Source organism: Brassica rapa, chromosome A09 (assembly GCF_000309985.2).
Source record: "Brassica rapa cultivar Chiifu-401-42 chromosome A09, CAAS_Brap_v3.01, whole genome shotgun sequence".
In the NCBI taxonomy this organism is placed as follows: domain Eukaryota; kingdom Viridiplantae; phylum Streptophyta; class Magnoliopsida; order Brassicales; family Brassicaceae; genus Brassica; species Brassica rapa.
The window spans coordinates 5,035,604-5,061,905 of record NC_024803.2 but is presented as its reverse complement, the minus strand read 5'-3'; the positions used below and the strand labels follow the sequence as shown (position 1 = coordinate 5,061,905).

At 37.3% G+C, this 26,302-nt stretch overlaps 9 protein-coding genes and 1 pseudogene across 18 annotated transcripts; 7 read left to right on the top strand and 3 right to left on the bottom strand.

Annotated features, from left to right (window-relative positions):
• Positions 1–144: 144 nt before the first annotated feature.
• LOC103837606 lies at positions 145–2,076 on the top strand (annotated as a pseudogene).
• LOC103837627 lies at positions 1,848–6,529 on the bottom strand. The gene is made up of 9 exons (XM_009113983.3): positions 4,950–6,529; positions 4,536–4,723; positions 4,157–4,432; positions 4,015–4,073; positions 3,905–3,941; positions 3,733–3,804; positions 3,498–3,648; positions 3,244–3,420; positions 1,848–2,959 (listed from the first exon to the last, which is right to left on the bottom strand). The coding sequence occupies exons 1-9, from the start codon at positions 5,124–5,126 to the stop codon at positions 2,576–2,578; spliced, it is 1,521 nt and encodes a 506-aa protein (XP_009112231.1). The 5' UTR covers positions 5,127–6,529; the 3' UTR covers positions 1,848–2,575.
• A 272-nt stretch (positions 6,530–6,801) lies between these two features.
• LOC103837605 (ADP-ribosylation factor-like protein 8b) lies at positions 6,802–8,104 on the top strand. 2 transcript variants are annotated; one of them, XM_009113964.3, is made up of 4 exons: positions 6,802–7,169; positions 7,277–7,358; positions 7,443–7,759; positions 7,871–8,104. In XM_009113964.3, exons 1-4 carry the CDS (start codon positions 7,132–7,134, stop codon positions 7,986–7,988), a joined length of 555 nt encoding a protein of 184 aa, XP_009112212.2. In that variant the 5' UTR covers positions 6,802–7,131; the 3' UTR covers positions 7,989–8,104. The 2 variants fall into 2 exon arrangements, with proteins under 2 accessions (XP_009112212.2, XP_018510581.2); XM_018655065.2 differs by having other exon boundaries at positions 6,988–7,169; positions 7,277–7,365.
• Positions 8,105–8,171: 67 nt separating this feature from the next.
• LOC103837601 (telomere repeat-binding factor 2) lies at positions 8,172–13,111 on the bottom strand. Of its 8 annotated transcripts, none has more exons than XM_033279293.1 (6): positions 12,852–13,111; positions 12,414–12,623; positions 9,190–9,398; positions 9,024–9,108; positions 8,872–8,955; positions 8,172–8,788 (listed from the first exon to the last, which is right to left on the bottom strand). In XM_033279293.1, the coding sequence occupies exons 2-6, from the start codon at positions 12,561–12,563 to the stop codon at positions 8,432–8,434; spliced, it is 885 nt and encodes a 294-aa protein (XP_033135184.1). In that variant the 5' UTR covers positions 12,564–12,623; positions 12,852–13,111; the 3' UTR covers positions 8,172–8,431. The 8 variants fall into 8 exon arrangements, with proteins under 8 accessions (XP_033135184.1, XP_033135187.1, XP_033135186.1 ...); XM_033279296.1 differs by having other exon boundaries at positions 12,940–13,094; XM_033279295.1 differs by having other exon boundaries at positions 12,414–12,624; positions 12,946–13,094.
• On the top strand, positions 10,467–11,696 carry LOC103847878 (NADH dehydrogenase [ubiquinone] iron-sulfur protein 4, mitochondrial). 2 transcript variants are annotated; one of them, XM_033279301.1, is made up of 5 exons: positions 10,468–10,723; positions 10,814–10,902; positions 11,005–11,134; positions 11,209–11,238; positions 11,389–11,696. In XM_033279301.1, exons 1-5 carry the CDS (start codon positions 10,565–10,567, stop codon positions 11,443–11,445), a joined length of 465 nt encoding a protein of 154 aa, XP_033135192.1. In that variant the 5' UTR covers positions 10,468–10,564; the 3' UTR covers positions 11,446–11,696. The 2 variants fall into 2 exon arrangements, with proteins under 2 accessions (XP_033135191.1, XP_033135192.1); XM_033279300.1 differs by having other exon boundaries at positions 10,467–10,723; positions 11,005–11,238.
• Positions 13,112–13,435: 324 nt separating the features above from the next.
• LOC103837626 (NADH dehydrogenase [ubiquinone] iron-sulfur protein 4, mitochondrial) lies at positions 13,436–14,670 on the top strand. The gene is made up of 5 exons (XM_033279302.1): positions 13,436–13,695; positions 13,789–13,877; positions 13,979–14,108; positions 14,183–14,212; positions 14,363–14,670. Exons 1-5 carry the CDS (start codon positions 13,537–13,539, stop codon positions 14,417–14,419), a joined length of 465 nt encoding a protein of 154 aa, XP_033135193.1. The 5' UTR covers positions 13,436–13,536; the 3' UTR covers positions 14,420–14,670.
• Positions 14,671–14,972: 302 nt separating this feature from the next.
• Positions 14,973–17,761, bottom strand: LOC103837604. Its single transcript, XM_009113963.3, has 3 exons — positions 15,840–17,761; positions 15,583–15,761; positions 14,973–15,274 (listed from the first exon to the last, which is right to left on the bottom strand). The coding sequence occupies exons 1-3, from the start codon at positions 16,090–16,092 to the stop codon at positions 15,161–15,163; spliced, it is 546 nt and encodes a 181-aa protein (XP_009112211.1). The 5' UTR covers positions 16,093–17,761; the 3' UTR covers positions 14,973–15,160.
• Positions 17,762–17,946: 185 nt separating this feature from the next.
• Positions 17,947–21,479, top strand: LOC103837600 (U-box domain-containing protein 31). The gene has a single exon (XM_009113957.3). The coding sequence runs from the start codon at positions 20,044–20,046 to the stop codon at positions 21,373–21,375; it is 1,332 nt and encodes a 443-aa protein (XP_009112205.1). The 5' UTR covers positions 17,947–20,043; the 3' UTR covers positions 21,376–21,479.
• Positions 21,480–22,364: 885 nt separating this feature from the next.
• Positions 22,365–24,148, top strand: LOC103837598 (thioredoxin-like protein AAED1, chloroplastic). The gene is made up of 8 exons (XM_033279288.1): positions 22,365–22,727; positions 22,820–22,866; positions 22,951–23,065; positions 23,317–23,361; positions 23,456–23,515; positions 23,601–23,696; positions 23,797–24,022; positions 24,064–24,148. The coding sequence occupies exons 1-7, from the start codon at positions 22,416–22,418 to the stop codon at positions 23,911–23,913; spliced, it is 792 nt and encodes a 263-aa protein (XP_033135179.1). The 5' UTR covers positions 22,365–22,415; the 3' UTR covers positions 23,914–24,022; positions 24,064–24,148.
• Positions 24,149–24,380: 232 nt separating this feature from the next.
• Positions 24,381–26,249, top strand: LOC103837599 (receptor-like protein 57). Its single transcript, XM_009113956.3, has one exon. It carries the CDS (start codon positions 25,217–25,219, stop codon positions 26,036–26,038), a length of 822 nt encoding a protein of 273 aa, XP_009112204.1. The 5' UTR covers positions 24,381–25,216; the 3' UTR covers positions 26,039–26,249.
• The last annotated feature ends 53 nt before the right edge of the window (positions 26,250–26,302 follow it).

Genomic DNA, 26,302 nt, shown 5'->3' with positions numbered 1-26,302 from the left:
TTTATATATTTAATGTAACGAATAAATCCATACTTAATTATACTCGTTTGTTTGATATCAATTGATAACGCTTACCCTTAACCAATAAAACATAAACTCGCCAAACACACATTTGGACAATCTCTATGATTATGTCGTAACGTGCCAGTCACGCTCCAAAGGGCATGCGTCGTTAACACTCGCGCTCACCATGGTTTTCACGAGCCATTAAACAACACATCAATTTATAGTTTATAAGCTGGAGAGAAACATGCTTCAGAGTCACCATTGAGCATGTTCAATTAAATCTTTGAATTGTCGAACTTTCATTGCTTCTTGAGAGTGTTTGCTTTACTTTTTGAGATATGGATATTGCGGCGGTGACGAGGTGTGTGGGAAGGTGCTATGTTTCGCCGGCGTTAGGAGATTCTGAATCGCTCCGGTCATCGGAGGGGCAGAATCTGAGAACAACGTTGCATGGTTCCTGGAGCTGGGAGAACGTCGGTAGTAGAGGTTTGAAGTTTGGCGGGCAAAGTCAACGGAGAATAAGCTTCTTCCGATCGATCACGGCGACAGATGAGTCGAGTTCATCACGGTCCTTTGATTATGCCGGTAATAATCATAAAGTTCAGATATGTTTCTTATGTTATTTGGTTTGACTTAATCTCAGAACGTTACAAAGTCTTAGCATCGACAAACATATCACTAAATGCATCTAATATTAAATTACCTAAAACTAGGTGAAACGCAGCAAACCAGCCGAACGCAAAAAAACATCGTCTGGCATTCTAGTCCCATCATTAAACCCGACAGACAAGAACTGATTAAGCAAAGGGGTTGTGTCATCTGGATTACTGGCTTAAGTGGTTCAGGTTTGCTTGCTTCTTAGTGTGATTGATCTCTTTCTTAAGTGTAGCTTAACATTACAAAGAAAAACAAAGAAATTTCTGACGGAATTTGTAGGGTTTTGGAAAAGCTTCGATGTTTCCTTACAAATTTTCGATGGATTGTTTTTCCTGCAAGATAAATATGAAGAAACTTATTTGTCGGGAAATTCGTAGGAAAAGCCATTCTCAAACGACTTTCTCGATGGATAGAATTTTTTTTTTCTTGTAGTGTGAGGTGTCTTCTTGAGTTTTTTCATATCTTTTTTTTTTCAGGGAAAAGTAGTCTGGCGTGTGCTCTTAGCCGAGCTTTGTACAATCGTGGAAAGCTCTCATATATTCTTGATGGTGCAATGTTCGACATGGTTTAAACAGCGATCTTAGTTTCAAAGCAGAAGATCGAGCTGAAAACGTTAGAAGAGTTGGTGAAGTTGCTAAGTTGTTTGCAGACGCTGGAATAATATGTATTGCTAGTTTCATATCTCCTTACCGGAAGGAACGAGCTGCTTGTCGTGCATTGTTACCAGAAGGAGATTTAATTGAGGTTTTGCAATAATTCATAACGCAGAGTCAACAGCATGGACACTTAACCCTATATGTTTAACGTCTTCCTTTGTTTTGGTTCTCTTCCTTTTTAACCCTATATGGCTATATGGATGTGCCACTCCATGTTTGTGAAGCTAGAGACCCAAAGGGCTTATACAAGCGTGCACGCGCTGGCGAAATCGAAGGTAGCATCTGCATCTTTTTTCAACTTAACCCAGCTTGTTTGATCTTCTAAATTGAGCTTTACCTTCATGAAAATCATTTCTCCTTCAGGTTTCACAGGAATAGACCATCCATATGAACCACCTTTTAATTGCGAGGTTAATTTGTATACATATATGTACTCTAGTCATGATCATATACTATTTATTCTTCTTCTCCTGAATCATTGGCCTACTAAGTTTTGCAGATTGTGATACAAAACAACAAAGACAAGGGTTTTTCTTCTTCTTCTTCATCTTTACCTGAAACGGCAGATATTGTTGTCTCCTATCTAGACCAAAATGGATACCTCTAGCCGTCATAGAAACACACTCCTCAAAGTCACATAATGATTGATATTTATTTACATCTCTTGTAATCTGCTCAAAAGTATTCTCTCATGTCATGTATAATCAATCATCAACCTGTATTTTAATTGTTTGAATGCGATGGTAAAATCATTATTTTAATATGTCTCAACCGTTGGAATGTGACCAATAAGAATCACGTTACCAATTTGATCCAAAAGAAAAGAAAGAATCACGTTACCAATAAGGAAGATGCATGCCATTTTGTGTCTAGCAATTCTACTTGCAACATGCTTTAACCATTAATAACTCGAGAGTTCTAATTAATTAATCAATGCCAATTGTTCTCCACATTTCTTCTCTTGCTTTAATTGTTTTTAGATTCAACTAGACAAAATTAAACTTGTCTCGTCTTCAATGGAAACAAATGAAAAAACGTATGACAAATACTTCTTCTTTTTTTGCTAAAACTTTGAAATATATTTTGGAAAAAATGTAGCGACTTGTTCAATATGACAAATACTTGTTGACTCACTTATTACATGCAAATTTGATATATTTTGTGTCCTACTTACAATTCTTTAAATATCACTGATATTGAAAAAAAAAAACTAGTAAATACAAATACATGCATATACACACTCACCAGTCACCACTCTATGTATTCACTTGTCGTGTTTCTCCAGAAGAAGTTGGATAAATCGAAAACCAAGCAAAACTCTTTCCTTTCTCTTGGAAAGCTTTAGCGAGGAAGAGCAACACCATAACCTTCATGACAAGAGAGAAAGCAAGCATCGATGCCCAAAGTCGATACATGGATGCCCTAAAGGGTTTACACTGGTTAGAGACGATGTTCGATAACGTGTCTTTCGCGTAAAGGCATTGTGTTAGGTTTTGTAGAGAAGGCAATATGTCTAGCATCCCTTGAGCTGAGTTGCTGTAAGCATAGACTCTTAGGTAAGCTGCTTCCGGGATGAACTTCCCAGTAATTCTGCAGGTTTCAGGTGGAACTTTGTCCTGGCATGTGAATCTCGAAAGAACCTAAGAACACAAAGGATATTTTGTTCACTTGTGTCTTACAAAGATAAATCTAACCAAACCGAAGTTCATAAGAGGGATAAAGTCTCACATCGGAAGTTGAAATGAATACCAAGTAATATATAAACAAATATGGTTCAATCATTTATCCTCAATTGGTTTGGTTTTATGTTGTAATCCTATATCTAACTAAATATGGTATTAGAGTCCGATCTATTATCGATCTGACCCAAAACCTGATCCATTATCAGATATTTCTAAATAAATGGATTTAAAGGACTACCTACCTTTGGGAACTCGCCTATTGGAATGGCTCCATTGGAGCAGCGTTGTGGTGTGTAGCTGTTAATCTGTTGTCCAGCAAACGGATCACATACCAGTCCAGATTTTGGTATCAGCGATGCAGTATTACTCCGACCAGTCAATGAATAAGACCGCATTGAATCTGCTACTTTTAAGTTTAACTGAAAGAAAAAAACAAATACAAAATCAAGAAACAGAGGATTAATATCTTACAATATTTTGATCGATGATTTTTTACCTCGGTGATGAAGTTACGGATCATTGAGCTGACTTCTATTAGGGTTTTATCAGCGTGTAGAGGATCCATGCAAGGGGAAAGACTTGACAATGTATTGTTTTGTGGGTTTTGTACAAAACCACTGAAAGCTGAACAAACGTCTTCTACGAATCTGCATTGAGTGTGAATTGAGGAGTAAGGGTTAATTAGGAGCAAACTTGGAATGCTTCTTTTAGGGTTTGATTGATTAACTTACGTGTGAAGGAAGAAATCAAAGCCAGTTAGAACCCAACAAAGAGTGGTTAAGATCCAACACAAGAATATCACCCTTTTCAGGAACAAATGAAAACAAGAAAGAAAAACATGAATAATATTTTTTTTTTACAAACTTAAACAAGAAAATTGTTGAATCGATCTTGATTGCTTACATAATGAATCCAGGATGCCAATGAAGCAAGATAGGAGCTGAGATAGACAAAAAAAAAAATCCATTAAACCCCTATTGTCATAACTTTTAGTGAATCTTAAATGATCTTACCAAAGGCCAGAAGCAGAACAAACAAGCTAGTTGATGCAATCATAAGATGAGTTACATACCTGAGAAACAAAAGAGCAGAACAATGTTGGACTTTGAAACGGAGAAGATCAAAAACAAACACGAGAAGAAGCTATAATGTTACGAGATGTTGATGGCGAGATCAATGGTGGGACTGTTAGTGTGAACAAAGCTTTGAATAAGCAGAGATCCTTTTCTAAGTCGATGGCTAGTGACATTAAGAAGCTGAGTCGTTTTCTGATCGTACGGACGCAACAAGTACTGTATTCTCGTTAGCGATGTTATCACTGTACGTATGTTTCTATCAACATCCTCTCCTGCTTTGTCTATTGTCTCTTTCATCTCCTCTGTTCTGTTCTTCGAGCTCTGGTTCGCTGCTATAACTATCCCTGACGCTGCCCTATTTACATTTATTTATTTATTTATTATTGATATTGTAATTAAACTAAATTAGCTGATCCAACGTAAGTAAATTAAACATGCATGCATGTGCAAAAGCTTACATGGAGAGAAACATGAAGAGGAGGAGAAGTAAGAAGAGAGGAAGATAGTAACGGTCCAGATATGGGCATCGCGTGGAAGAAACGCGTCTTCTTTTGTCGGAGAAAGCTAGGTAAAGTCCAAAACATACGCCGGCAATAAGCAACACTCCGGCGACGGCGTAACCGTGTATTCCTGTAAATGCCGTAGCCTGATATAAATTATATTAACGTTTTGTTAATTAATATTAGTTAATTATGATATTACAAACTATAATAAACATTTATACGTTAACATAACATAAATTCATGCTGCTTTATAATTATACAGCCGACAAAAAAAAGGATTAACATGTTAATTCTCATGTCGACCTAAATGTTAGTCACAAAATGGGAAGGATTTTAAGTTCAAAAAAAAAAATGGGAAGAGAGACTCACTGCCCAGTAATGTTTGTCTCTAACGTCGAAACTTCCGTTGTAATACGTAAAGCTGTTAAGAGGATCACGTCTCTTAAACCTCTCATGATCTCCACCGTTTGATAAACTGGAAACTGCTAGAACCGGAGAAATCACGGCTGTTAAAAGGAGCTGAGATAGGACTCCAATGTTTGTCATGGTGGAGAAGTTGATGATCGAAAATCATGTTACTTATATTTTTATTTATTATTGTTATGTTTTTCTTGTTCGTGTGTTTTGGCTTACTTAGTAAGGTAAGGATAGCTTGTGGCTAGATTGTTCTTAAAAGTTTTGTTTCTTTTTGTTTGTTAAATTGAAGAAAGGAGAGTGATTATAGAGTAACGTATCTGGGGGCATTTTCTGTGGGTTTTTTATTTGACTCTTTCTTTTTTTCTATTGTTTTCCCTTTTGCTAAAAAGGTAAAAAGATCAAACTATACATGATAATAAAGCATGTAGGTAAGAAATATATATAACCAGACTCCTGGTTTGCGACCTGGTGTATATGAGCTCGGCCCAAATGTGTATTACAAAGATTACACATCCATCTCATATGAAAGTGTTTTTGAGATTCTCATTCACATAACACTTGTTTTTTGGTCGTTTTACTAATTTGAATCTTGGATACAATATAGAAAAATATCACATGTTGTTATGTGTTTGTAGACTACTACAGACTCCTAGCATGGCATTTGTTTCATGGATGATGAACCAGGTCGAGACAGTTCTTTCACAAAAATACAGTTTGAATTTGAGAATTTTCCTGACTACGTACATAATAGTTTCAGTGGTTTTAATAGTTTACAATTACTATATTTGTAAATAAAATTCAAAAACCCAATCAGAATCCATCTAGGCCTCTAGACGTGACGTATTCGTCTTGTATAACCTATTACTACCCATGTTCAAAAACTCGGCTAATCGCTGATCGGTTGATCTTAGCCGAACATGAATTACTATTAGACCCTCTTCTAAAACTCGGCCGAGTTGGCGAGTCATTCCCCAGAAAATAGCTGCACGATTGAGTACCGTGGCAAGTTAGTGCAATTCATGAAGTTTACTTGAAAACAACAAGAAAAACAAAGAAATCGATCTAAAATTCGTAAAAATTGGAAGAACCATCGAATTTTTGTTGCAGAAAACCTAATGAAGAAGATGCTAAGTAAATGAAAAATTTACTCTTCATTTAATTTATTTCTAAAAAACTACAAAAATTCCATCACCATGTTCGAACTCGGGTTGCCAGGTAGATAAAACGTACCTTAACTGCTACACCAAGTGAACTTCGAGGAAATTGTTACCAATACGCCATATATAACCAAAAATAAATCGCAGATTAATTCTCGCAAAATTTTGATATTTTTATTTGGTGCTAGTTCCAGCCCGAGCGTTCCTGGAGGAACGCCTAACGAGTTTCCGAACTGGGGTATAAGACCATGTTTATCGCTGGTTTCTAAGGGGGTTTTACAAAAAAAAAATAGTGGTGGCTCCACAAATCAGCAAAAAAGCGGTAACAAAAGTGATCAAATAAGGATCGACTTGTGTTGGTTTCATGTACTATTCGCGGATCCCACTGACACGTGGCGGCTCACGATTGGTTTCTTTTTTATTTATTTTTTTATTTTTTTGGACCAAAAAAAGCAAAAGAAAGAAAAAATTAAGAAACTCTTAAACCCAATTTAGCGATAATCATATGCTCTTAGACCTATAACCCACATAACAAAACCCATCTAAATTACGAGCTGAAACAGCGCTTATAAATCACTGGATCGTGATTAATACGCGCCGCCTTAGCGTGACCTGCACATTCTTAACGATCCAAAAATATTATTTTCCGAACTTCTCTCTGTCCCATCGAATCTTTATTCTCATTGGCTAATAACACAGCTCCATGAATTTCGCTCAGCTTCTCCCTAAATCACATCTAAACCGTTAATCTCACAGACCTACACAGATTCAACGGTTCAGATTTCGTGGCTTTTAATTTTAACTAGCCGGCTACTCGTTGTTGACAAAAACAACAAAATCTAGAAGAGAGAGAGAAGCTTCCATTTAGCCTATAGAGAGATCCGTGGAGGATAATTTCTAGCAGACCGACCGATCTGTCGTCTACGAATCTCTGTCTTTGTCGGAACCTTTTGAGTTGTCTGAATCATAAAAAAAAAATGGGTTTGTGGGATGCTTTTCTCAATTGGCTTCGCAGGTTAGTAGTTCCTATTTGAATCCATGTTGGGTCTAATTAGTTGATTAGTTAAGATTAGATGAAAGACAAATATTGAATTAGAGTTTGTTTGTTGAACGATGTTGCAGCCTCTTCTTCAAGCAAGAGATGGAGCTTTCATTGATTGGTCTTCAAAACGCAGGAAAGACTTCACTTGTTAACGTTGTCGCTGTAATAAGTCCGTACCCTTTCCTTTCTATATATATATATTTGTCTTTCACCTCCCTATTGATATGCTCTTTCCTCTTTGTTCAGACCGGTGGGTACAGTGAAGACATGATTCCTACGGTTGGTTTCAACATGAGGAAAGTGACAAAAGGAAGCGTCACCATCAAACTATGGGATCTCGGTGGTCAACCTCGGTTCCGCAGCATGTGGGAGCGTTACTGCCGTTCTGTTTCGGCCATTGTGTATGTAGTTGATGCTGCTGATCCTGATAACCTTGGTGTGTCCAAAAGCGAGCTTCATGATTTGTTGAGCAAGACGTCGCTTAGTGGTATCCCTCTTCTTGTCCTTGGTAACAAAATAGACAAGCCTGGAGCTTTGTCTAAAGATGACTTAACCGAGGAGATGTAAGTCTTTTTTTAAACCTGAAGAAACACACAACAATAAGGCTTGGCCTTGGCCTTTTTAGCTTCTAGATTCTGATATGATGATGTTTTCTCTTCATTGTTTTGCTATAGGGAGCTCAAGTCGTTTACGGATAGAGAAGTCTGTTGCTTCATGATATCTTGCAAGAACTCTACCAACATTGATCAAGTGATTGATTGGCTTGTTAAGCACTCCAAGTCAGCTAGCTAAACAGAACCCTTTTGCAAGCTCTTGATCTTTTCTCAGTCTTCCTGTGCTCTGTATATTAGATTTTGATTGGTTTTCTTCTTCTTAAGCAATGAGATTCACCTTCTTTCAGAGCCGTATTTTATCAGTTTTATGAGTTAATTACATAATGTGAAAGAATTAAAACAGAAAATAAGCAGATCAATCTACAAACAGAAACTAAAGACTCAGTTTTTTACAGAATCTCAGAGTTAAGAACATTACATATGATCAAACTGAGGATTTACTACTGACCAAAAAAGAGAGAGCACACATAGGTATTGAAAGCTTTTGAGTTCTCTGGAGGTGATGAGATAATCACATGATTTCAAAACCTAAACTTTTGAAATAAGAAACCATTAATGGTTTGACTATATATATAAGGGATTGCTCTGTTATATAGAGCTTTCCCATAATGGCTTCTGTTTTTACCAAGTGTGATTACTGATCCTGAACTTCAAAGCTTTCACGGCTGCCTTTGCATATATCTGAGCAGCTTCAGCTTCGGCTTCAGCTTTGTCTGCTTCTTTCGCTGCTTCTTCAGCCTCTGTGATCGCAAACTCTGCCTCTGCAACTGCTCTTGCAGCGGTTTCTGCAGCTTCTTTTGCTGTCATGCCTTTTATCATAAATACCTCTTCGTCTGCTCTGGACTTGGTGAGAATGTTAGCTCCATTCCCCTTGGGTCTTGGTGAGTTGTTGTTTCCTTCTTCTATACAGAGTTGAGAAGACTTGTGTCTTGCTCCTGCGCTAGTGAAATTAGTAGAGAACCTGTACTTGTGCTTTATCTGAAAGTGAGAGAACAAGAGCCGAGTAAGCACTTGAAAATGCTGAGAGTGTAATGAAAGTGTTTGTGTATTCATGTGTTTACCTTGACTAATGGTCCATTTGATGATAGATGCTTTAATCTTACAGCCACATGTCTTTTCATATTCGGCGGAGTCTTGAAATTATCCTGAAAGTTTACAGCTACTACTAAGTAAGCAGCCAAAAGAAAAATGGAATACAGATGTTAAGAGTTACCTCTATATACATAAAGATGGATGTTCTGTCAGAACCGCGTGGCTCCTTCAAGTTGGTAATAGCCTCCAAGATGATCCTGTCCAAACTACAAGAACAGGCAAACAGCTCAAGATCTAATGTTTATTATGTGGTGCATGAACCAGGAGGATTTAGCATGAACCAAAACCTTGTAATTGATTTCTTTGAAGCATGAGTTCGCGGCGATGTCAGATTTGTCTGTTCTTCGCCGTTGGCCAAAGGAACAATGCTGAGAGCTCTAGTGTTGTTATCAGCATCATGTTTAGGAGGAGGAGGAGGGAGAGCCCTTTTAAGAGCAAGTTTAGCCTTCTTCCGTGAACCCCACAACGCAGTCACACTTATGTTTCTCCACTTGTCCTGTTACGCTATTGAACTATCACATGACTAGTCCCAAACACGCAATCACAAAACTCAAAGAAAAGCAGAACTCTTTAGGTGTACCTTGAGATCGACATTAGAGCGAGACTTGAGAACTGAGCTAAAGTGAGGATCGGAGAGAATAGTACGCCACTTGCCAGTGCCATGCTTAAGAACACCAGCTTTAAGTGCTGCTTCTTCCTCCGGTGTCCACTTCTGCTTTGGCGCACCCATTTGAACAACTCTCTCAACAAACTTAAAAAGTTTTATATTTTTCTCTCTTTTTTTATTTTTCTGCAAAGAGATGAAAAACACCACAAAACGATTAAAACTATGTACAAAGAGGATCAAAGTTTTCAAATTTAACAAAGCCAAAACATTTATCGAGTACATCAAATCAACGAGAGGTTTCTAAACCAAAAGAGGATCAAATCCAGTGATTTATTTAACCAACAAGAAAGAAAATCAATCAACAACGTTCAGACACAGCACAAGCAAAATCACGCAATACAAATGTTATACCAAAATCAAATGCGACGATCCGAGACAACCCAGAGAAGAGAAAGAAGACAAAAGAAAAAACGAGAATTAAGGAAGGAAGAAGCAAACGGAACCAAAGGAGAGTGGGTGATGAAAGCTTACTCTTCGAGTAGAAGATGTGTCATATGGATCAAATGTGATTTCGCTTAAACGAACGAAGATCAGAGAGTAACCCACAAAGATGAATTATCCATACAAATGAACCAAAAATTGAGCTTTCTTTTGTATCAAAACTGAAGCCTTTTTTTTATTTCTCAGTATTCACCAATTTGCCTAAAGTTATAAACAATTATCAAAGAGCACCCTTTGAATAAACAAACATTTTTTTATACATATATATAATGACTATATAAATTTTATTTGAGATACATCAAAGATAAATTGTACACTGGTCATAAGTTTGTTTGTGTGTTAGTACTATAAACCAAATTTCATAATTCATATATTAGCATTTAATTTGTGAAGGAAATAATAGGTGGGAGTGTTGTGGAGATTTATATAATACTAAGACAGATAGGATAATTTATAAATTGTTCGATGGCTGAAATGAAAATTCACCATTCTATAATAATATAAAAATTAGTAAGAGAGTTGTTTCCAGAGATTTCTCCATTTTGCGTGACACGATGGCGCTTCGTGCTACTCAATCGACTGGCCGTATCGCGGCGGCGGCGCTACGGCGTGTCGCTAGACCTTTATCAACGGACGCGGTGGTGGAGACGGATTACAAGCGTGGGGAGATCGGTAAGGTCTCGGGAATCCCCGAGGAGCATCTTTCCCGCAAGGTAAAAGCTAAAAGCATTCGAATTTATTGAATTAGTCTTTTTTTTTTTTTTTGGGGGAGAAATTGAGATAGATGGGGTGATCTTTGGCAGGTGATAATATACTCACCAGCTAGAACTGCGACACAACAAGGATCTGGCAAACTTGGCAAATGGAAGATCAACTTCCTCTCCACCTTAAAGTATCTTCCTTCAATCTATTTTTGTTTTGTTTTGTAATTAACTTAAAAAAAAAAAAAAAAGATAATCTGTGGATTCACCGAGTCTTATGATATGTTTGTTAGGTGGGAGAATCCATTGATGGGATGGACTTCTACAGGTGACCCTTATGCCAATGTCGGTGACTCCGCTCTTTCTTTTGATTCTGAGGATGCTGCCAAGTCCTTTGCTGAGCGTCATGGCTGGGATTATACTGTATGTTTCCTTCTTTGTTATATGTTTTTTCATATTTTTATGAGAGTGTGTCACGTTCCTGAGTCTCATGGCAGGTCAAGAAACCCAAAACGCCACTACTGAAGGTTAGTATCTATCTTTTTTTTTTAGCTAATTCCACTGGATGTTGATTTGTTTTTTTTTTAACTCATCATCATACTGCTCATCACGCTTGTGCATAATATGAAGAGACATGTTACTTATGATGGTTGTTTTCATCTAACCATAAACTGCAGCCCAAGTCTTACTCGGACAACTTCAAGTGGAAAGGCAATCCTCAGCCTGAGAAGTGATCATGATCTTACATCTTCTTCTTCCTCCATTTCTCGGAGCAAAAGGAGAGACCTCATTTGATAAATAAAAAGAAAGCTCTCATGGTTTCTTTCTTTTATTTGTAGCATCTGTGAGCTTTTCTCTGAACTAATATTATCCATGGTTGGATTCTTTCTGTATGTTTCCTTATCATACCAATAATACGATGATGGTGATGATAAACACTCTTCTGATGTTTCATCAATCTTTCTGATCAAATCAATCTTCTCAATAGTTTTGGTCTCGTTTTAACTGAACCAAATAGTATAGTTCATTAGCTTATTGACTTCATAGCTATGATGATTGACGAAAGAGGCCGACCAAATGAACTGCCTAACATATTTTAAACAAACTACCTTTATCATTGAAGGTATCGAATTTTTTGTATGGCTTAACCATCCAATAATCACCGTTTGGTTAAAACAGCTTTTTTTTTGTTGTGCACTTATCATTTGGTTAGTTGCCCGGTGGGTTGCGCCTAACATCTTATCATTGCATGTAATCGAAAACTTTATGATATTACGTGAAAACTTTACGATAAATCTCGTTCGAGAATACTCATAAAAAATCTCAAATATTTAAAACGTTAAAGTTTGTTGAAAATATTTATTGAGACTGGATCTTCAATAAAGCATCTATGATAAATAACATCGCTTTACACATTAACTTTCAATGTTGTCGGATAGTGCTTTAAAAATATCTATATGCTTTTAAAAGAGTTCTCTCACGAGGATCCAAACTCCGGAATGCTGTGTAAAGCAGGCCTCCACCCACCACCACCTCTTCTTAATGGGAGAGCCCTTTTAAGAGCAAGTTTAGCCTTCTTCCGTGAACCCCACAACGCAGTCACACTTATGTTTCTCCACTTGTCCTGTTACGCTATTGATATATCAAAAAGACTAATCCGCAATCACAAAACTCAAACAAAAGCAGAACTCTTTAGTTGTACCTTGAGATCAACATTAGAGCGAGACTTGAGAACTGAGCTGAAGTGAGGATCGGAGAGAATAGTACGCCACTTGCCAGTGCCATGCTTAAGAACACCAGCTTTAAGTGCTGCTTCTTCCTCCGGTGTCCACTTCTGCTTTGGCGCACCCATTTGAACAACTCTCTCAACAAACTTAAAAAGTTTTATATTTTTCTCTCTTTTTTTATTTTTCTGCAAAGAGATGAAAAACACCACAAAACGATTAAAACTATGTACAAAGAGGATCAAAGTTTTCAAATTTAACAAAGCCAAAACATTTATCGAGTACATCAAATCAACGAGAGGTTTCTAAACCAAAAGAGGATCAAATCCAGTGATTTATTTAACCAACAAGAAAGAAAATCAATCAACAACGTTCAGACACATCACAAGCAAAATAACGCAATACAAATGTTATACCAAAATCAAATGCGACGATCCGAGACAACCCAGAGAAGAGAAAGAAGACAAAAGAAAAAAACGATAATTAAGGAAGGAAGAAGCAAACGGAAGCAAAGGAGAGTTCTTTTTTGGGTGATGAAAGGTTATTCTTCGAGTAGAAGATGTGTCATATGGATCAAATGTGATTTCGCTTAACCGAACGAACGAAGGAAGAAGATCAGAGAGTAACCCACAAAGATGAATTATCCATACAAATGAACCAAAAATTAAGCTTTCTTTTGTATCAAAAATGAAGCCTTTTTTTATTTCTCAGTATTCACCAATTTTCCTAAAGTTATAAACAATTATCAAAGAGCACCTTTTGAATAAACAAATATTTTTCAATACATATATAATGATGACTATATAAATTTTAAATTCAAAACCTTATTATTTGAGATACATCAAAGATAAATTGTACACTGGTCATAAGTTTGTTTGTGTGTTATGTTAGTACTATAAACCAAAATTCATAATTCATATATTAGCATTTAATTTGTGAAGGAAATAATAGGTGGGAGTATTGTGGAGATTTATATAATACTAAGACAGATAGGATAATTTATAAATTGTTCGATGGCTGAAATGAAAATTCACCATTCTATTAATATAAAAAATTAGTAAGAGAGTTGTTTCCAGAGATATCTCCATTTTGCGTGACACGATGGCGCTTCGTGCTACTCAATCGACTGGCCGTATCGCGGCGGCGACGCTACGGCGTGTCGCTCGACCTTTCTCAACGGACGCGGTGGTGGAGACGGATTACAAGCGTGGGGAGATCGGTAAGGTCTCCGGAATCCCCGAGGAGCATCTTTCCCGCAAGGTTGGTTAAAAAAAAAAAGCATTCGAATTTATTGAATTAGTCTTTTTTTTTTTGTGTGGGAGAAATTGAGATAGATGGGGTGATCTTTGGCAGGTGATAATATACTCACCAGCTAGAACTGCGACTCAGCAAGGATCTGGCAAACTTGGCAAATGGAAGATCAACTTCCTCTCCACCTTAAAGTATCTTCCTTCAATCTATTTTTGTTTTGTTTTGTAATTAACTTAAAAAAAAAAAAAAAGATAATCTGTGGATTCACCGAGTCTTATGATATGTTTGTTAGGTGGGAGAATCCATTGATGGGATGGACTTCTACAGGTGACCCTTATGCCAATGTCGGTGACTCCGCTCTTTCTTTTGATTCTGAGGATGCTGCCAAGTCCTTTGCTGAGCGTCATGGCTGGGATTATACTGTATGTTTCCTTCTTTGTTATATGTTTTTTCATATTTTTATGAGAGTGTGTCACGTTCCTGAGTCTCATGGCAGGTCAAGAAACCCAAAACGCCACTACTGAAGGTTAGTATCTATCTTTTTTTTTTAGCTAATTCCACTGGATGTTGATTTGTTTTTTTTTTAACTCATCATCATACTGCTCATCACGCTTGTGCATAATATGAAGAGACATGTTACTTATGATGGTTGTTCTCATCTAACCATAAACTGCAGCCCAAGTCTTACTCGGACAACTTCAAGTGGAAAGGCAATCCTCAGCCTGAGAAGTGATCATGATCTTACATCTTCTTCTTCCTCCATTTCTCGGAGCAAAAGGAGAGACCTCATTTGATAAATAAAAAGAAAGCTCTCATGGTTTCTTTCTTTTATTTGTAGCATCTGTGAGCTTTTCTCTGAACTAATATTATCCATGGTTGGATTCTTTCTGTATGTTTCCTTATCATACCAATAATACGATGATGGTGATGATAAACACTCTTCTGATGTTTCATCAATCTTTCTGATCAAATCAATCTTCTCAATAGTTTTGGTCTCGTTTTAACTGAACCAAATAGTATAGTTCATTAGCTTATTGACTTCATAGCTATGATGATTGACGAAAGAGGCCGACCAAATGAACTGCCTAACATATTTTAAACAAACTACCTTTATCATTGAAGGTATCGAATTTTTGTATGGCTTAACCATCCAATAATCACCGTTTGGTTAAAACAGCTTTTTTTTGTTGTGCACTTATCATTTGGTTAGTTGCCCGGTGGGTTGCGCCTAACATCTTATCATTGCATGTAATCGAAAACTTTATGATATTACGTGAAAACTTTACGATAAATCTCGTTCGAGAATACTCATAAAAAATCTCAAATATTTAAAACGTTAAAGTTTGTTGAAAATATTTATTGAGACTGGATCTTCAATAAAGCATCTATGATAAATAACATCGCTTTACACATTAACTTTCAATGTTGTCGGATAGTGCTTTAAAAATATCTATATGCTTTTAAAAGAGTTCTCTCACGAGGATCCAAACTCCGGAATGCTGTGTAAAGCAGGCCTCCACCCACCACCACCTCTTCCTCGGCCCTGACTCTGCCTCGTTAATCCATCTCCACCTTCTTGTCCGGCGACCTATAAAAAACCGGTTTAATCAAATCAAGCATCCGTACGGACAACGGGACAAGAATATAGTTTAGCATGTTTTGGACTAAAACTAGGCATGTGAAAGATATGCATTTGCATATGGTCATGTGACTCCGTAAAAGTCTTACAAAAAATATTGTAGGATCCAAACTAAGAATATTTAATGAACACATATTTTAAATATTCTACATGATCATTCAAAAAAGAAATATATTATACATGAGCTTTTAATTTTTTTTTACAACTACTAATGATCAAAAAGTCAGAGTAAGGAAGAGCATGGACATCTTACTTACCGTATCATTAGCCCCACCTTCTTTCGGATCCGGATCCGAATTCGGGTTGACCCGACCCATCTCCTGATCAGTCTTCTTTCTAGGTTTCTTCTTCTTCTTGTTCAACTCAAGCCCTCCTCCTTCTTTCAATAGCTTCCCAAGCTTTACACATTTCTTCGTCGCAAACTCGTTCAAAACCTCTGCATACAAAAGAGTTTTAAGTATTAAAACAAGTTATATTTGGAGGACAAAAACATAGAGATCAGATGCATGTATACCTTCGAAGCTGACGAGACGGTAAACATGTCCGATGAGTAAAGTGTCGTCAGGACGAAGGAGCTTGAGCTGCTTCAACGGCGATCCTTTGTCGTTCTTTAACGTCGGTGACGTGACCACCACCGCAACGTAATGACCGGGATTGGATCTCATGACGTCGCTTGCTTTCACCGACCAGTAAATCCTCTCCACCTTGTTCTCCGCCGGGTGATGGATCAATACCGTCGCTGCCTCCGCCGCTTGACAATTCCCCATTTCTTGATATCTTACGCAATATCTCTTGTTGGGTTATTGTCTGAAAGTGAAGTATATAAAGAAGAGACAAGCGTTATGGTGTGTTTTAATAAATAGTGACGTCGGATTTTTTTTTGTCCTTTGGAATTGTCAGATTTGACAAAGAGGAAGAATATAAAAGAAAACAGAGATAAATTTGTAAATTAAAGATGTCGACAGAGGTTAAGCAAAGAGATTATTAAATAAAGAGGTTGGAGGATGGTAGAAATATTTATTATATCTTGAATTCTAATGATGATGACAGATTAACTTATTTTGTAGTATGAGAGATTAATAAATGTTGTTAAGGATCTTGCATATCGTAACGAGTGAATTGATTGCTTAATTCTCTTGAATTATTAAGTTGACCAGAGTTTATGACATTATAGTATATAATTTATAACTAAAATTATTTGTAAATTTAATAACGAACCATGTTTTTAGCTGATATTCTACAGTTTTATTTTATAGAGGGCATGTTTTGTGGTTTGATAATTAATCTGAAATATTTATGGAATGAATATTCATGTGAACATTAGAAACTTAAATGTTATGAAACACTCACGTAATCATAGCATTTGTGTTTCGATTGACAACGTGGTACTGGTACACAACGCGGTCAATGCAACCATCGAACGAAATGATAAGAAGCTCGTCACTACTTTTAACTTAAATCGTACTACTATTTCACTAGTATTTAACTGTTCATGTTGAAGCGTAATGCTATGTTAAGTTGTTAAATATAGAGATAGTCAACTCTATGTGTATTTATGAGATGATTTGGACTTTTCACGTTACTTAAAGAACTTTCACTAATCCCCAAGTAAAACCGAATTTTGGAAATAAATGTATAGTAAATGCTGTTCCAGATTCTACAAAGGAAGCGTGTTGATTTGGAGTTAAGGTGAGACAGTGAGACAGAGGTATGATGTAGTATACTATAGCATCCATGATGAGTCAAATCATATAGTTTTGTGACCGTTGGATTCACATAGTTTTCTTCATAGAGCGTCGGATTAAGTATGCATCTATCATAATAGCAGTACCAAAAAGACACTGCAACTCTTTAATGTCTCTACTTTCGATAGATTCGTTACAGTTTTTGTTTTGTAGAGAGACAACGAGTTGCTTTTTAAACAACATATTCATCATCGACATTCGATGCGCTTACTTTAGTATATTGAGTATTACGGTCGAAGTAAAAACATTTAAATATCTGAAACAAAAATCTAACTCTTACAAAACGGATCCATATCTTCTAGTCCAATACGAGTTACAACTTGTGAAAACCAAACATAAAATGGTTCCTTAGTTTTGCATAGCATCAACATGTTCGTCTCCACCAGCAGTTTCATCACTTTGACTCGGTACTTCGCTGATCATATACTGAACCTGATACTCCACAGGGTACTGCATCGATCTTCTCACATCCAAGAACAATCTATTAACTCTCTGTGTATCCTCAACCTCCACGACTTTCCCTTTCCGTTTCGGGCAAGACAAAGAAGCCGCGGTTATAAGATGGATCGCATACCTTAGAGAAGTATCACGTCCGATCAAAGTCAAAAGCTGTTTCGCTTCTTCGTTCATCTCAACGTCTTCCTTCTCCGCAACGTATCTCTAACATCTTCCTTATGTCCTCATCCGTGTAAGGTTGAGTTGTGATGATGAGAAGACGGTCAAGGAGATCGATAGGGATCCCGTGAGGCGATTTCTGGTTCGTTCCGCGGATGGTTGTGACTCGGATCGGTGACATTTCGTTGTCTTAATCTTGGTTCCAACAGCTATAGAGCGTTGTCCTGACTACACATTGAGCTAAAAGAAATGTATAAAGCATCACACTAAGAAAATGTGTAAAGCAAGGAAGCAACATCTCACCAAATCAACTAAACTCAGAGTCATGTTATATACCTGCTGTTGATAACATCAATCTCGTGAAGCGTTTACACAATGCACAACCTCTTTCCTCTTCTGCAACTCACCATCAGGGCACTGAACAAACTTAGTCTTCGCACCCATAATCATAATCCCTAGACCTAGAAAACGATTTTGAAGTCCGGGAAGATCGTTTTCTTCGGTGATAAACAAGTTTATCACGGCCCAATCTTCTACCATGCACTCATGGGCTGTGAACCAAACCCATCCTCTCATTTATATTGTTTAGGCTTTTTCCTTTTGTATTACCCATTGTCTATAATTCTCTATATATTTCAAAACTATTTAAAGTTTTTATATACTTATTAATAAATTATTTATTTTACCTCTTTTTGTATGAAAATAGCATTAACTAAATAAAATTTAACCCAAAAAAAATTATAATATAAAACTTAATGGGTCAAATATACCCAATAATATTAAATTTTATCATAAATTTTGAAAATATAAATTAAATTGAAACAAAAACAAAACTTAAAACACCATTTAAAATGAAACAGGGGTAATATACTATGTGCTATATTCATCCAAAAAGTATTTAGAATAACCAACCCTACACAGCCTGTGCTTATGGGTATTAATCATGTGTGTTAACATCACAATCAATCTGAAATTCACATGGATTAGTCTTTATTGCAAACACGTCAAAACATATCACAATCAATCTGAAATTCACATGGATTAGTCTTTATTGCAAAAACGTCAAATCAAACGAAATCTCTTGCTGGTCCTCTTGAAGTTTACTAGTTTGACTAGAAAACATATTTAAAGAAATAAAACATCAACAACATTGGAATCTTTCGTTGATTATATAGTTGTGCTTTTGTTTTGTGTATGATATATATGAGAAATGAACTGAAATCGAGACCGTGTTATGTTACTCATTCGGTTTCCATAGTATTTATATATAAATACATACAAAATACTGATTTAAATTTTATTATTTAAAATTTTGTTTGAATAGCAAGCACTTGCATTTCTGGCACAGTGCTGAACTCCAACAAAAACAGCACATGGGCTCAGATCTATGCTGACACTCCCATCAATTTTCGCTTGTTATTATTAAAACTATCTTCATTTAGTAATTTTTTTAATCAAAAAACATTCAAACAGCAGTAATTTATTAAACATAATCTCGATGAAAGGACACTTGGAAGAGTATAAGTGGCGACAGACCAGTCAAAGGCAAAATACAGAGACGGAGACACGATCGAGGCGTGGAGTCAAAGCAAACACTCTGTCTTTTGGTCAAAATGTCTAGCTGGAGCTTTTGCATGTCGTGGGACCCATTCTTTATTTTTTTCTTTCTTTTTCGTGCTTAAATAGTAAGGATATTTTTCTACCTTTTTCAGTAATAATTCCACTCTCCCTTTACAAAAACTATTGATAAAGGCTAATGATTTGTGTTAATTGTTGTTACAATACAAAAAGACTCGACTGAAATTAGGCATTGTAATAATCGTTGCACGTGTTTTAACCAGTACGGGTTACTCTCCCTCGTGGGTAAGTGTAGACTGGTAGTAGCAGCTTTTTTGACTTACGTGCGAGTTTTTTTACTGCTCACGTCATTCTAGTTTTACTACCCTAAACTCTTTTTTTCATAAATCAACGATACGACATTAATTACTTCAACTAATTTGAATAAAATTTGTTTATCTTGTTAAATCCATAGATAAAAACTTGAGCTTTTGCACGTGTGGTGCACATGAGCCTGTGTATTTTTTTTTTAGTTTAAAGAAAAGAAAAAACGAATTCAACCCGAATCTTTAAGACAGAGAAAACGAAAGTCTTTGGTCCAAACCAAAAGAAAAGGTTTCCTTTCCCTTTTTTTTGTCTATTTACTTTAATAATTTTTTTTTTGTTTTCTCACGAAACACCAGACCAGATCCATTCTTATCCATCTTCTTCTTCGCGAGTCTCTTAAGCTCTGTCTCCTCTTCAATTCCTCTCAACTCCACTTCCCTTTCAAAGCTCTCACTCTCAATCAACTCATCGAAAATGCCAATGTTTCAACCGTTCAAAGGCGGTGGCTTCGACGGCCACGTCATAGATCTACACACGGCGGTCAAAGACGGCGTCCTCGGCGGCGGAGATGGCGGAGACGGCAAAACCGCGGCGGCGGAGAACGAACTAGATCTCAAAACGATGATCACAAACCTCGAATTACAAGAAACACCCTCTGTCTTCATCTGCCCCATCTCTCTAGACCCGATGCAAGATCCAGTCACGCTCTGCACCGGTCAAACCTACGAGCGCTCCAACATCCTCAAATGGCTGAGCTTAGGACACCGCACGTGCCCCACCACGATGCAAGAGCTTTGGGACGACGCCGTCACGCCGAACAAGACGCTTCACCAGCTGATCCACGCTTGGTTCTCGCAGAAGTATGTGATGATGAAGAAACGGTCGGAGGATGTTCAGGGGAGAGTGATCGAGATTGTCGGGGCGTTGAGGAAGGCTAAAGGGAAAGAGAAAGTTCACGCCTTGAGCGAGCTTAAGGGAGTTGTGATGGCCCACGAGATCGCTAAGAAGAGCGTTGTTGAGGAAGGTGGAGTCTTTGTCATCTCTTCTCTTTTAACTCCGTTTACTTCTCACGCCGTTGGTTCAGAGGCTGTAGCGATTTTGGTTAATTTAGAGCTTGATGCTGTTTCGAAAGCGGGGCTGATGCAGCCCGCTAGGGTCTCGTTGATGGTCGACATGTTGAACGATGGTTCGATCGAGACGAAAATCAACTGCGCGAGGTTGATTGGGAGGTTGGTCGAGGAGAGAGGGTTTAGAGTGGAGCTTGTTTCTAGTCACAGTTTGCTTGTCGGGTTGATGAGATTGGTTAAAGATAGACGGCGAAGAAACGGCGTTTCGCCAGCTTTGGCGCTGCTCAAATCTATTACGGTTCATAAACAAGTTAGAAGCTTGATGGTTAGTGTTGAAGCGGTTCCTCAGTTAGTTGACGTGTTGCCTTGTTTAGGACCAGAGTGTTTGGAATCAGCTCTTTATGTTTTGGACTCGTTGTGTTCGGATAACGAAGGAGTAACGGCGTTGAAAGAGTCTGTTAACACGATTCCTAATACGGTTAGGTTGCTGATGAGAGTGTCTGAGACGTGCACGGCTTACGCGGTTTCGATTCTTTGGTCGGTTTGCAGATTAGCTTCTCGAGAGTGTTCGTCTCTTGCGGTTGAACTTGGTTTGGCTGCTAAACTACTGCTTGTGATACAAAGTGGATGTGATCCAGCTTTGAAGCAACGTTCAGCTGAGTTGTTGAAGTTGTGTAGTTTACATTATTCAGATACAATGTTTATTTCTAAATGTAAGCTTGCTCCAACGATTCAATAATGTTTTTTTTTTTTTTTGACAAATCTTGTCTTTTTAAGAAATATATCAGATTAAATTCGTATTTGTACATTGGAGGGGAATTAAAAGTTTTTTCTTAACATGCATTAGTCCCGGTTTCGTTTATTGTGTGGATGGATGAATGAGTGAAAAGAAAGGGATGATTTGACAAGCAAATCGTTTTCTTTTAACTGTTAACTGTTTGTTTGTCCAATAATACACGTTTATACTGTCGCTTGCGTCTGAAGATGAACAATTCTCCATGATCATTGCAACAAGTGATGTCACTGATGTGAGAGCTCTTGTCTCGAAATAAAATCTGAACGGTTACCAATCTTGGAAAAGGTATTTGCAAACACATAAAAATGGCTTAAAGGGATCAAGAGAAACGATTATTCCAGCACTAGTGTTGTCTACTGTTTATTGGATTATGTTATATTGTATTAACAAAATATGCAATGTGAATACTAGTGATAATTGTTGTAATTTTTTTGATAATTAAAAATTCGTTAGTTAAGACTGCTGAGAAAATCTGTGGTGAGACAAAGTTCTTATGAATTGTTTATTCAAAATGCTCATCTATATATTAAGGGACTGATCTCCTGGGAAATGTTTTGTGACCATTTGAAAGATGTGAAAAAGAGCTACATGAGATTTGGGTGTAATTGTAACAACTAATGTGAAGAAAATAGCTATATGAGATTTGGCTGTAAGTGTAACAACTAAAAACTAACAAAAAATCATATGTTAAAGAAAATAGCTATATGAGATTTGGGTGTAAGTGTAACAACTAACAACTAACACAAAATCATTATCTCTTTTTTTTTCATCAATCATGGTATCTCTTTAAATGGGCCTTAGTTGAACTAAACATAAACCGGTTAATGGACTCATGAAATTAGTTGGACCAATACAAATGGGCTTTAAATGGGCTCATTACTTACTCGGTCCTTTCTTCGCCACGTGTGTTCTTTTTCCATCTCATGTCTTCCTTTTTTGTTCCCATCGCCAAACTGCTTTAATCAGGTTTCTTGTCTGAAACAATGGCGATTCTCTCTGTACGAACTCCAAGTTCTATTCAGCTTCTTCGTTCCTCTGTTTCTCCCATCTTTTCGAAACCTTTGTTTCAATCATCATCAAGCTTTTCATCTTCCATTGTTTCTTCTCCTTCCACCAGATTAAAATCCAATTCTCCGATCTCTAGACCTCGTGTAGTTCTCGCGAGAGCTTCCACGGGAGTCGCTGAACCCGTCGCTGATTACAAAGAAGATATAGGCGAGATCCTCGGGGATGTCTCCATCTTTACTGCTTCCGGACAGCCTGTGAAGTTCAGTGATCTCTTGGATCAGAACGATGTATGTATTTGTGCTAATTACTTGTTATCCAAGAAAACGAATCTGAGGATGCATATAACGAGTTCTTGTGATTTTCATTTTTTAATACGCAGGGAGTTTCTGCTGTTGTGCTTTTGAGGCATTTCGGATGCGTTTGCTGGTAAAATAGATTTGAATACGCTTTAAAAGAACGCTTGCAAAATCTTTCTCATGAATTTGATTTTTTTGTGTATATATATGAAAGTTGGGAGCTTGCTACTGCATTGAGAGAGGCTAAACCGCGGTTTGATGCGGCTGGTGTTAAGCTGGTTGCTGTTGGTGTTGGAACTCCTGACAAGGCTCGTATACTTGCAACTCGGGTAATCTTTTATTCTGCCTGTTTTCTTGGAATGCATACAGTGTCGCAGTACCCTATGGTTACTTTTTCTTTGGATGTATGTTATGCGTATATTCATAAGATTGATAAAAAGAGGTAGAGCTTAGTGGTTGGTTACAGAACAATCATAATTAACGTTTGTGGCATTGCATTTTCCTTGTGTTCAGTTCACCATCACAACTCATTATTAGTCAACTGAGGTAATCTTAACAGTGTTTGTTTTCATTGCTTTAGTTACCTTTTCCAATGGAATGCCTTTACGCCGATCCTGAGCGCAAGGTAACGCAAATAAGAAAAATTTACAAAGCTACCTTGGTTTTATAGACTATCTTTTGTGTTGAAATGGTGTTTATTTTGTTTGTTAAATATGCAGGCATATGATGTTCTTGGTTTATACTACGGTTTAGGCCGCACTTTCTTCAATCCAGCTAGTGTACGAACCGCCTCAACATTTTTATGTTTGATTGTATATTAGTATTTTACCTTTGAATATCTTAGCAACTTTGTTTGGTATGCAGAAAAAAATCTTCTCACGATTTGACGAGATACGAGAAGCTGCAAAGAACTACACCATAAAAGCCACTCCTGAAGACAGAAGCAGTGTGTTGCAACAGGTTTGGTTCTTCACAAGACAAGTTTTTCTAACAGATAAGGTTGTCTGTCTGCTTTGTTTTTTTGTTTGTTTGATCATTTTCTTCGTCTTCTTCTTCTCAGGGAGGTACGTTTGTTTTCAAAGGCAAGAAGCTATTGTATGGTCGAAAAGACGAAGGTACCGGAGATCATCCATCTCTAGATGATGTTCTCAATGTCTGCTGCCAAACCGTTGCTTAAACATTGTACCAAAGTCTCTCTGGTTTGGTTTAATGGTTAAATCACTGTGTAATTATAGATATTAATGTCTTTTTAAGATAATAAATTAGATATAGTATCAACACTATAGATTGAACCACTTTTTTTTTTTTTTTTTTTTTGTCACTATAGATTGAACCACACAAGTCTCTTTTATGTAAAGAAAGATAAGACGAGAGTTTGGTATGTTATTGGAATAATTTGTTTGTCTTTTTCAGTAGTTCGTTTGTATTTATTTGAATTATGCGTTACAGGTGAGTGAACTGTTAGCATCACATGTATAATATATTCAATCCTGACCAACAAAAATAAAACATATACTTCAGCTTATCTACATTATTTTGATGATTGGTATAGAGATATCAATCTTCGTTCTAATAAGAACCCCACATGATATAAATATACTTCACTAAAAAATCTCATATTTTAATTATTCATATAGGAAAAGACAGAGAGGCTTGTCGAATTATACTTTTTGACGCTTCCGATTAAAATAATACCGTAGTTAATACCCTACGTCTCATAATACAGTCAAACAAATACAATTAAATTGCGAAATGCGGTGTGACATGACCAAGCATGAAACCTTGGTCTATATCCTATAACGTTTTTAAATGCTTAAAACGATGAAAACACACATTTTTGAAAGTGACTAACGTGTATGAAATAATAATCGTTCTTAAGTAAATTGAGAAAATCAACAAATAGAACCTTTACTTACAAATATATATCAAACACACTAGTTTACAAACAAACCATTTAAATCTCATACTTTTATGTAAACACAAACATATATATATATATATATATATATATATTTGTTTTTTGTCATCAAGGTATATAAAAAAATTGTTAATCAAACGTATGTTAATAACAATTTTAAAGTTGACTAAACACATAGCTAAATTAGTTGGAGTTTTTTTGTTCTAAAAAATTGGAGTTTTATTCATTTTGGATGCAAGCAAAAGAGTTAAATACATTTTTTTGGGTTTTATTAGTAAGTTATTCATGTATTGTTTACTACATTTTCCTTAATTTATTCCTAACAAATGGAGAATACGCACATATATAATCTCTATGGTGCGCACGGCCCGAAGCTCTTCTAACGTACGCATTAATACCCGGCCGAAAGACGATCACCACTCTCACAAGCAAAAAATATTTTCCCAGCGATACGTTTTCAGTCTCCTCTCTGCTTTACTTTTATTCGTTTTTCTTTAATTCATTTCTGATTAAACACTAAACGTTTCATCTTTTTCAAACCTATTTGAAAAAAAAAAATCCAATGCCGGCGAATCACCACCGTTTGATCTTACTCTTCCTCCTAACTTTCGAAACAGCGCGGCGTTCAGCTTCCGGAGACCCAAACGACGAGGCGTGCCTCGCGAATCTCCATCAAAGCTTAGAAGATCCGGCGAACAATCTCCACAACTGGACAAAACCCTTCTTCTCCAACCCCTGCCCCGGCTTCGACTCCTACCTCCACGGCGTCACCTGCAACAACGGCAGAGTCTACAAACTCTCCCTAACCAACCTCTCCCTCCGCGGCTCCATCTCCCCGTTCCTCTCCAACTGCACCAACCTCCAGTCCCTCGATCTCTCCTCCAACCAGATCTCCGGCGAGATCCCGCCGGCGATCCAGTCCTTATCCAACCTCGCGGTCCTCAACCTCTCCTCCAACCGCCTCTCCGGCGAAATCTCGCCGCAGCTCGCCCGGTGCTCGTTCCTCAACGTCATCGATCTCCACGGGAACGGACTCTCCGGCGTGATCCCGCAGCAGCTCGGAACGCTCGCGAGGCTGTCGGCGTTCGACGTGTCGAATAATAAGTTGTCAGGTCAGATTCCGGCGAACCTGGGGACGCGTAACGGAAACTCGCCGAGGTTCAATTCGAGCTCGTTCGCCGGGAACGGGAAGCTGTATGGGTATCCGTTGGGGGAGATGAAGAGCAAGGGGCTGTCGGTGATGGCGATCGTTGGGATTGGGCTTGGGAGTGGAGTCGCGAGCTTGGTGGTTAGCTTCACGGGGGTGTGTATATGGTTGAAGGTCACGGAGAAGAAGATGGAGGAAGAAGAAGGGAAGATTAGTCACTCCATGCCTGATTACTAATAATCATGTTATTATTAATTGTGGTTTAATTTCCTTTTATTTAGTTTTTTTTTTTAATCTTTTAATTAACAAACAAAACGAAAGATACTACAAAATAGGGAATTTATAATGCGAATTTAATGCTCTAATCTTGTTCATCTTTTGGAATTACTGCTTGTATTAGTTAACTTATCTTAAAAGAAATGTGATTTGTAATTAACAAAAAAAAAAGGCAAGATCGGGACCATTACAGGACACTTGACATGTACTGCTTTGTTGGATGTA